The sequence below is a fragment of the Chiloscyllium plagiosum genome, unplaced genomic scaffold (assembly GCF_037043375.1).
Source record: "Chiloscyllium plagiosum isolate Xiang-an unplaced genomic scaffold, Cpla_swu_hap1 HiC_scaffold_41, whole genome shotgun sequence".
NCBI classification, from domain to species: domain Eukaryota; kingdom Metazoa; phylum Chordata; class Chondrichthyes; order Orectolobiformes; family Hemiscylliidae; genus Chiloscyllium; species Chiloscyllium plagiosum.
In genome coordinates this window covers 16,604,980-16,615,437 of record NW_028270179.1, presented here as the reverse complement: position 1 = coordinate 16,615,437, position 10,458 = coordinate 16,604,980, and the positions used below count along the sequence as shown (strand labels likewise).

Here is a 10,458-nt window from a genome sequence, read left to right as displayed (position 1 = left end):
TAAAGACACATGGAGAAATTGCTCAAGGCCCGGCATTCAAACCGGAAATCATTTAATAAGCATATAGTTTTGCGCCCCATCTGCCAAATTCTCAGACACAGTACCGGAAATGATATCACTTACCACAACAAAGTAAGACACACAACTAGAAAGCGGGAGAGAACAATCTCAGCAGTGTCCAGCTTATGGAATGGCGGCACGGTGGCACAGTGGGAAGCACTGCTGTCTCACAGCGCCAGAGACGCGGGTTCAATTGGCGCCTCTCTGTATGGAGATAGTACACTCTCCCCGTGTCTGCGTTGGTTTCCTCCTACAATCCAAAAATGTGCAGGTTAGGTGAATTGGTCATGCAAAATTGCCCGTAGTAAATATATGGGAATGGGTCTGGGTGGGTTGCGCTTCGGCGGGTTGGTGTGGACTTGTTGGGCCGAAGGGCCTGTTTCCACACTGTGAGTAACCTAACACATATTACTGAGAATGGTGACGAAACATCTCAGGGAGCAAATTTCCAAACTGTACAAAGACATCGGTTGCATGCAAACCAGTTGACATTTTTGACCACTTTCAACCTCCATATCTACCATTCCTCCTTATTTAGCTCCTTATTGTAGTGACTGTCAGACACATTAGAGCACATTGGACTTCCAGCCCACAGCAAGGAAATTAGTTCAGGTGACACAAAATGGAAGATCAGGAGAATATTCATCGCTACAGCCAGTTTCGACCAGTCGTGGCTGACGTGCAAGTACATTTTATACTTGTGCAAATGTCAGGTGGCAGCTTTTCGATGAGTTTCAATCCCAATAACCCAATTCTTTCATTTGCAGGAAAACTGGTTCATACTGCAACTCGTAAGTTCATGCACGACTACGTGTATTTATGCAATGTCAAAAAAAACATTTCAGAGGTGAGTTGAAAGATACTTTCAATTACTTCTTCAAGCTTAGAAGGAAATGTCAAAAACAGTGAGCCGAGTTGAATAACTGGATTTCTGAAATAACTTGAAATAACTGAAATTCAGCATTTCAGCAAAGCACGCACAGCAATATGATTCTGCAGCTCAGAAATTCTGACGTGCATTATCATGGACAGAAAAAGCAACACACAACTCTGCTTTATCTGTTCATGGCAGCCACCTGTGAGAGAGATTGTTTCTCAAGGTTTCACCTCTTCTAGCAGCAGCAAAAAAACTCACAATAAGAAGATTTGCTTTTGAAATGGATTTGAATGATGCATGTGTAAAATCTAGATGGGAAGATATCTATGGCTTCTGTTAAAATCATTAAGTTTTTTTTGTTTTGAAATTGTGCACAAATGTACACATGCACACAAAGATTGTCCCTTATACTAAACATAGCGAAGAAAAGAGGTGCCCCCAGTTAAGATTCTGTCCTGACGTTCTTGGGGGCTTCATATCTCTGAAATATGGGAGAAAAGGTTCATATTGTACAAATCAGCTTTGTAACATGAAACTAGTTATGCTACCGAATTTGACACAACTAAAAAAAAAGTAAAAATATGTATTTTTTCAAACTAATCCTTCAATGTCATGCATATGAGTGCCCAAATGTGACAGTTTTTCATTGGCAGAATTTGACCACCAGATAAATCTTTCTAGTTTTCATGACAGGAAGGCAGATTACTACCTAAATGGAATCAATTAGGTAAAGGGTCAGTACAAAGGGATCTGGGTATTCTGGTACACCAGTCAATTAAAGTAAACATGCAGGTACAGCAGGTAGTGAAGAAGGCTAATAGCATGCTGGCATTCATAACAAGAGGGATTGAGTGAAGAAGCAAATAAGTTTTTCTGCAGATGTACAGAACACTGATGAGACCACACCAGGAGTATTGTGTGCAGTTCTGGTCTCCAAATTTGAGGAAAGACATTCTGACTATTGAGGGAGTGCAGCGTAGGTTCACGAGGTCAATTCCTGGAATGGCGGGACTACCTTACGCTGAAAGATTAGAGCGACTGAGCTTGTATACCCTTGAGTTTAAAAAACTGAGAGGGGATCTGATTGAGACATATAAGATCATTAAAGGATTGGACACTCTGGAGGCAGGAAACATGTTTCCGCTGATGGGTGAGTGCTGAACCAGAGGACACAGCTTAAAAATACGGGGTAGGCCATTTAGGACAGAGATGAGGAGAAACTTCATCACCCAGAGAGTGGTGGCTGTGTGGGATGCTCTGCCCCAGAGGACAGTGGAGGTCCAGGCTCTGGATTCATTTAAGAAACGGTTGGATAGAGCTTTCAAGGATAGTGGAGTCAAGGGTTATGGAGATAAGGCAGGAATAGGATTCAGATTAAGGATGAGCAGCCATGATCATATTGAATGGTGTTGCAGGCTCGAAAGGCTGAATGGCCTACTCCTGCACCTATTGTCTATTGTCTATTGAAGCCGTGTATTGCTTTGCATGCACTGGAAACTTTCCTTCAACATATTAAACTGTGAAGACAAAAGTCTCTGCAGATCTCAGAGCAAAACACATAATCATTTGTATCACACTACATTCTACCTCAGTTAAGACGTATCATTTCCACATCATGAATCTAACCGACGGCAGCAGTCCACTTTTTCCAAATTTGCTCGCAGAAGTTTTTGGGTTGGGGAAGGGGTTGGGAAGTCGGAATAAACAAAATTAAATCAGATGACTGTAGTTACTGGAGTTCAAACAACTCAGTCCAATGTTGTCAAAACAGAAAATCCTCAGGGTACTTTGATGAGACCAAACACATAGCAAACTTCCATAATCAGATATGACCAATTAATAGGCAAATGATCGTTTCAGTTAACGAATGGAAACAGTCGTCAAGTACTAAAGAGGACTCGATTTTTAAAAAAAAAATAAATACTATTTGGGAAGATTCTCGTCCAGTCGCTGTTCAAAACAAATGCATCTAATTTCCTCTTTAAAATACTGACCGATATACTGAGTATGACTTGTTCTTTTATTTCAGGATTAGTGACCACAATTTCTGCCTCCTCTGGGTGATGTAAAAACCAGTCACATACATAATTCTCGCTTGCCAGTATTCCGCAGATACCATTCCATCCAGGCCACCCTGGCCCAGCCCTCATTCACTTTCAACATCACCTCCTGTAGCGACATGGCACTTTACCCTGCAACCACAGAAGTTGCAACATTTGCCCTATATTTGGTGTCCAGGCCAATGAAAGCAAGCTTGCTGTATGCCTTCATGACCATCTTATTTGTGCGATTTAGCACTGTACGCGATCTGGAGACCATTGCACCCAAATCCCTCTCCATGTCAATGTGGCTAAGAGTTCTGCCATTTATTCAAGAATTAACGAGCTGAACTTGATCTTACAAAATGCATCAAATTACAATTTCCGGATTAAGCTCGATTTCTCGACCTAATTCTGCAATCTGTCTATCTGCCAGTATATCCTTTGACAATTCTGACAGTTATCTTCACCTAAGACAATGTTTATGTCATCCGCAAACTTACTAATCAGACCTCTCACCTGCATTTACTTTCAAATCGTTTATACGGATCAGAAAGAACAAAGATCATAGAACTGATATCAGCACAATACCTCGAGTAACCTATCTCTGTTCTGAAAACTATGTTACCATCACAACTCTCTGTTTTCTAGATCCAAGTCAGTTCATCTATCCAGCACACACCAGAACCGACGAGAATCTCCATTTTGTTCCAACCTCCCATAGGTATAATATCAAATTGACTTATAAATGTCCATGTGGAAACGATCCGGTGCCCTTCCCTCATCACACACTCTTGTCTCCACCTCTAGGAAACAAAATCAAGTCGGTGAGAGATGATGTTTTCGGCAGTAACTCATGCTGGCTATCACTAAGAAGTCAATTTGCCTCCAAGTGTGAATGTTACTGGTCACTTAGTCTCTTCTCCAACAGCTCCCACGGCGCTGACATTTGCCTCACCAATGACAGAATAATTACGCAAATTATCTTTGTTTCCCTTCTGAAACAAAGGAAGAAAACATTTGTTACACAAACGTGTTCTGTACCTCATTATTCGTCGTGTCCTTTTCTTTGTAGATCACTGCTCCAAAGAGTTCATTAAGGATCTCACCCGGTTACTGCGGTTCTGCACATGACCTCATTCTTTTTTGTTGTGCGGACTTAGTCTTTCCTATATATATATATATATATATATATATATATATAAACATTCGCAATCCTTCCTTTTTTTACCAATCTGATAAATTGCTATCCAAGGTTCCAAATTCCTATCATTCTTGTCCTTCTTTTTCACAGGGACATGCGTATCCTGAACGAAGCAATTGTTCTGTGAATGACTCCCAAAAGTCAGATGTGCATTTGCTCACAAACAGCTGCTCTCAATCCACAATCTCTGATTATTGCTTAATTCGATTTCAGCTAGCCTTGCCCCTAATATAACACCTTCATCCGAGGTCCACTCTTGACCTTCTCCATAAGAATCCAATACCTTATGGCCACTATTCCCGCAATGATCGCCCACGGAAACCTTGCTCATCTTGCCTCGCTGCAAAATAAATTGATGACGTCCTCCCTCAACACAGCTGTGATATGCTCCTTCACCAGTAGTGCAGTGTCTCTCCTTACTAACGTGCTGCTCTGGTTCCAGCCCATATGTCCCTACCACACTAATTTAAACACCCCCGAATGCCACTGTCAAACATCCCCGACAGGATTTTCATGCCCATCCATTTTAGAAGCAAGCAGTCCTTCATTTAAAAGTGCAGTTTAATTTCTAAAAATGTGAGATTCTGCATTTTGGAAAGGCAAATTAGCGCAGGACGTATACATGTAACAGCAAGGTCCTGGATTGTTACTTGAACATAGAGGCTAGGGAGTGCAGGTTCTTGAAAGTGGAGTCTGCGGTAGATAGGATGGTGAAGAAGGCGTTTAGTATGTTTTCCTTTAATGTTCATTGCATTAAGGAAAGGAGTTGGCACGTCCTGTTGCGGCTGTTCAGGACATTGGTTAGGCCACTTTTTAAATATTGTGTGCAATTCGGATCTCCCTCCTGTGCAAAGGATGTTGTGAAAATTGGAAGGGTTCAGAAAAGATCTGGCAGGGTGCTGGCAGGGCTGGAGTTGTTGCGCTGCAGTGAGAGACTGAATAGGCCGAGGCTGTTTTCCTTGGAGCGTCAGTGGCTGAAGGGTGACTTTATAGAGGTTTATCAAATTATTAGAAGCACGGATAGGATGAACAGAGGAGTTCCTTTCCATAGATTATTGGAGTCCAGAACTAGAGAGCATAGTTTTGCGGTGAGAAGGAATCGTTTCGAAGTGACCGAAGTCACTAAACGGCTGGTGTGAGTATGGGAAGAGCTGCCAGAGGAACTGGAGTAAGCTGGTAGGATTACAACATTACAAAGGCACCTGGATGGCTACATGAGTAGGAAGAAGGTTTTTAGGGATGGAATTCTCCATGGCTACATGAATGTAGGACTCATGTTCTCTGGCAGACATCGCAATGATCCGTATATCTTAAGCTAGCCAACTTCAACAGACACACACCGGTTAATTTACCATTGTTTTTAATGTACAATGTGTCTGTTCATACGCTGCATTGTACGTAGCACGGGACGTAATCCTGAGATTATTACCGGAGAGTTCCTGCATTTTAGATCTAACTCTCTGAATTGTTATTGCAGGTCGTCCCACCTATGTCAGTCTTCCCAAAGTGGACAATGACTTCTGTCTGTCTGCTCGCCCATTTTAGGATGCCCCAGAGTCTCATTCGTATTTCTTTCAAAACCACCACAACAACAAATTTCAGGGTTTAATATATTGCTTATCAAACTACATGTCTTCTTGAAATTTGTCTTGGGCTAGTATTAACTATGCTATGTAACAGTTTGAAATGTATAAATCCTTTGATATCCACATGATTTCGTTTTGTTACGTGTTTAATCACTGAAACTAATTAATCTCACTTACTGAGCTTTTTTGTCTTCTTTTTAAGCACGGTTTCTTGCCTTCTTTGTTCTTAACGTGAAAGTGGCTGCATTTATTTGTGTTATTTTTATAAGGACTGAACCAGGTACAAAAGTTGATCAGAAATAATTGTGTCTCTAGTGGTGTTGATAAGATATAAATAGGTGCATCACAATTCTTACTTCAGACGCCAGAAGAGAGCAATTCATTATTCTAATTGAAAATGCATGCTCCTGCAAAGTCGCCAATATTTTTAATTTATTACTCTGCCCTTGCAGCTTTCGGAGTTCCAGGTAAATTATGAGTATACTTGGCATAGTGTTCGCAGAATAGCTGTGAATTTATTATATTCTGAGGTAGTCGATAAAATTCTTGTTTAATCAGTACAGCATTTTAATAAGACTATACATTTTTGTATTTTCAACTCTGAAGTTAGGTGACTCACCGAAATAGAAAACAAAGACCATCAATGACTTTCATTCTGTTTTCGACGGTTTTTATTTGCAGTCACAACATGGTTCCCGAAGATGTTGTTTGCAGAAGTGTTCGCATGTACATCTACTTTCTGTAACTTACTTGATTCCTTCATGAAGATTTTTTATTTCTGAACATTTTTTCGATACTTTCCTGGAACATGGGAACAGTTAGATGGTTCAACATGTATTATCCAACCCTAGATTCCCTTTAGAAGGTGTTGGTTAAGTTGTCGTTTTGAACCACTGCAGTTCATCTTAAGCAAGTACACCGAAATGTAGTGCGGGAAGTAGTTGCAGGATAGTGACACAGCAACACTAAAGGAGCGACATTATGTTTCCATGTCAGGGTAATGAGAAGCTTGCAGGTGCTGCTATTCACAATGATCTGGTGTCCTTGACTTTCTTTCAGACAGTGGTGATGGGTTTAGACGGTACTGTCTCACGGCACTTTGTTGATTTCTGCAGTGCATCTTGTAGATGTTACACACCAGCTAAGGTCTATTACTACCAGAGATAGTTAATATTCCTTGAAATGGTGACAGTAAAATTAGCAACATGTTTTTCCTGAGATGCAGTCAAGTTTGTTGTCGGAACTGCTAACATCCAGTAACCATTGAATTAAATACTTACTGTATTGCACAGTATGTGCAGGATTGGGGATCCATCAAATGTGTCATAGAAACATGTTCATTGTTATCTCTTTTGAGAAGTCAAATGCCTAGCAGTTGAGAAGCACGAGAATTTGTTACTTAAAGCTCGCCCTGCAGTTCAATGCTGTCTGATTCAGAACCCGATGATCCGTTAACGATATTGATGTTTTTGCAATGATAAGTCAATGGCGCCAGATCTAGCTTTAACTTGGAGAATAGATCGTTGATGTATCAGCAGAAGAGGACTGTTTCTTGGTTGTATAGTTATTGTCATCGTTAACCATATTCAGATATTGCTCAGAATGCTTCTGTAACAATTTGCGCATAATTACTCCACCTATTTGGTTTTGAAATGCGGTTAAATTCCTTACATTTCTATATCATCAGAAGTGTAAAGTTTCTCAAATATTTTATACTATGGGGTTAATTATTATTTGTGTCAGGCATTGTTGTTATTGGGTAAAAAGACTAATTTTCTTAATTGAATCCAATGTAACTGATACAAATCTCATGCTATCCCTTCGTCAAACTTATATTTGTTGTTTCTTATGCCTGCTTGTGTCTCCCTCTCTCTCCCTCTCACTCTCAGTCTCTTTCTCTCACATTCTCACCCTTACAGCCAACCTGGTGACTATCGTGATACTGTCCCGAGGAAGATGTGGTCTCTCAGGATGCATCACTCGATACCTTGTGACTATGGCAGGAATAGACTTGGTTATTATTATCGTTGCAGTGGTTTTTAGTCGGCTTCTGGCAATTTACTTTCCAGCTAGTTTACTGAATACCACACTGGGATGTCGTCCGCTAATTCTTCTGACTTATGCTTCCCGAAACTGTTCTGTCTGGTTGACTGTCGCTTTCACCTTTGATCGGTTCCTATCCATTTGTCACCAGGAGCAGAAAAAGAAGTACTGCTCAGAAAAAGTATCCTCTGCAGCCATAGGAGTAATCTGTTTGATTTGTTGTTTGATAATCGTTCCATTTTACTTCTTATACGAGCCTTTATATATCCTTAATGGCAAAGGCTGGTACTGCAACATAAAAGCGAATACTTACACATCGGTTGCATGGAGATTGTTTGACACCTTTGACCGCATTCAAACGCCATGTCTCCCGTTCCTCCTTATTTTGCTGTTTAATGGACTGACTGTCAGACACATTATAGTTGCTAGTAGAGCACGCAGGAGACTCAGATCCCACAGCAATGAAATTAATAAACGTGACACAGAAGTGGAGAGCAGGAGAAAATCCATCATCTTACTCTTTGCCATCTCCGTCAGTTTCCTTTTGTTGTGGCTAACGTACATTGTATATTTTCTACTTGTGCAAATTTCAGGTGACAGCTACTCAATAGGTTCCAATCCCAACGACCCCAAATTTATTCTTCAGGAAAGCGGGTACATGTTACAACTGTTAAGTTCATGCACAAATACGTGTATTTATGCAGTCACGCAGACAAAATTCAGAGGACAATTGAAAGATTCGATTAAATACTTCTCCAAGCTTATTATAAAATGTTATAAACAGTGATCCCGGCTCAATAATTAGATGTTACTTTAACAGTTCAGTGAATCAACACACAATTACATGAATCTGTAGCTCAGTAATTCTGAAATGTGTATCAGCACGATCCCCAAACTGTTAATTCATGCCAATGGCAGACAAATCGACCTTTATCCCCGTGTTATATATTGATGGCAGCCACTTGTGGAAGAGACGATTTGCCAGACTCAAAGCCTAAGCCATATAAAATGGATTGTATGATGTATGTGTAAACTCTGAATGGGAAGATATCGATAGTCTCTGATAAAAATCAATATTATAGGCCAGGCCAGACGCTAGCAAAATAACTTAAGAAGGTATTCTGGATCCTAACCCTTTATGTTTAAGGCAGATTTGAAGTGGACGTTGCAAGTGTGGTGCAGCTGGTCCAACCACTTGGCTTAAAGGAAAACAAAAATTACTAAAAGCTACAATTGAAACACGAGCAACAGAAAACTAAATTAACTTTACTATTGGAAACTTGACTGACCGAATGGACCAAATTAAGTAAGGAGCTGTCTAATTCCTGTAACATTCCAATAGCAGAGCCCTTGGCAAACATTAAGTTCAAACGCAGATTCTTACAGACAGGAGAGATTTTAGATAGGCATGTCAGTCAGTAAACATCCCCTGAAGCTTGAAACATTTCGCTACGGCACCAGCTTCTAACTTTTCCAACCAAAACTAAGTACAATAAAACCTAATTTGGGAGAATTGGCCACACCCATAGCATTATCAAAGTAGGCCTTTCAGGATATCTGCTATTGCCACCTCTCTTGAGAAACAAAGGGAAAAATAGCATTTTAAAGTAACAGACTCCTTTATAAAAGAACCATCATTACACAAAGACAGCTTCATTATAATCATCTTAGTCTTACTCTGTTAGTACACTAAAATATATATATACTACATTGAATATAACCATGAAAACCTGTACTTCTACGTTCTATTTCTTTTTTGTTTACACCTTCCACTGAACACCTTCATTTTTTTCATCAAAATCTTGACAATGTGTCAGCAATTACGCTTTCTCGTCCTACCACATATACAATCTTGAAATTGAAATGCTTAAATAATAAGCTCAATTTAAACAGTATGAATTTCTTGCCCTTAATTTTTTCCAAAAACATTTATGGGTTATGATCAGTATGTATGATTGTTTAAGACACATTGCTCGCAAAATAAATATTGAACTGCTGTGAAGCCAATACCAAGCTCAAGGTGTCATTCTCAATTTCCGAATATTTCTACTAATGAATGTTCAATTTCCTGGAGAAATAGCGAAAGTTCTTTTTATCTTCTCGTCGTCGTTCGGTAAGAGCACAACATCAGCATGCAGATCCTCGCCTCATTAACTACTTTCAAAGGCTTTGTGTAATTCGGTGTGGCTAATAATGGAGCAGTGGGTACCACCGCTTTCACGCTGTCAAATGACTTTTGACAGTTTGCTGTCTACTGAAACACCGTGCATGTTTTCAGTAATTCAGTGAATGGAGCAACCATACTGCTAAAATTCGTGTCTAATTTCCCGTAAAACACACCCTCTCCCAAGATTCGTAGTATTTCTCCCTTCATCGATCGTATGGGAAATTCCCCAATATCCTTTATTTTCACATTTTATGGGGCCATCGCTCTGTATCTGGTTACGTAAGCCAGAAATGGGTTTATCACCAAGCCTGCCTCGCGATGTCGATCGAAAACTTCAAATAAATGCTGCAAATATTCCTTCTGTACGTGACAAAAAATAATCACCAGATCATCAATGCATAACACACAATTGGATAAATCAGAAATGAGTTTATTGCTGAGTCTTCGAACTGTGGCTGGCACGTATTTCATTCCAGCTGTCA

The 10,458-nt window shown here is 40.1% G+C and overlaps 1 protein-coding gene across 1 annotated transcript; it reads left to right on the top strand.

Moving 5' to 3' along the window:
- The first annotated feature begins 6,163 nt into the window (after nucleotides 1-6,163).
- Nucleotides 6,164-8,596, top strand: LOC148138165 (putative G protein-coupled receptor 139). The gene is made up of 2 exons (XM_087981862.1): nucleotides 6,164-6,233; nucleotides 7,686-8,596. The coding sequence occupies exons 1-2, from the start codon at nucleotides 6,164-6,166 to the stop codon at nucleotides 8,594-8,596; spliced, it is 981 nt and encodes a 326-aa protein (XP_087837988.1).
- Nucleotides 8,597-10,458: the final 1,862 nt, after the last annotated feature.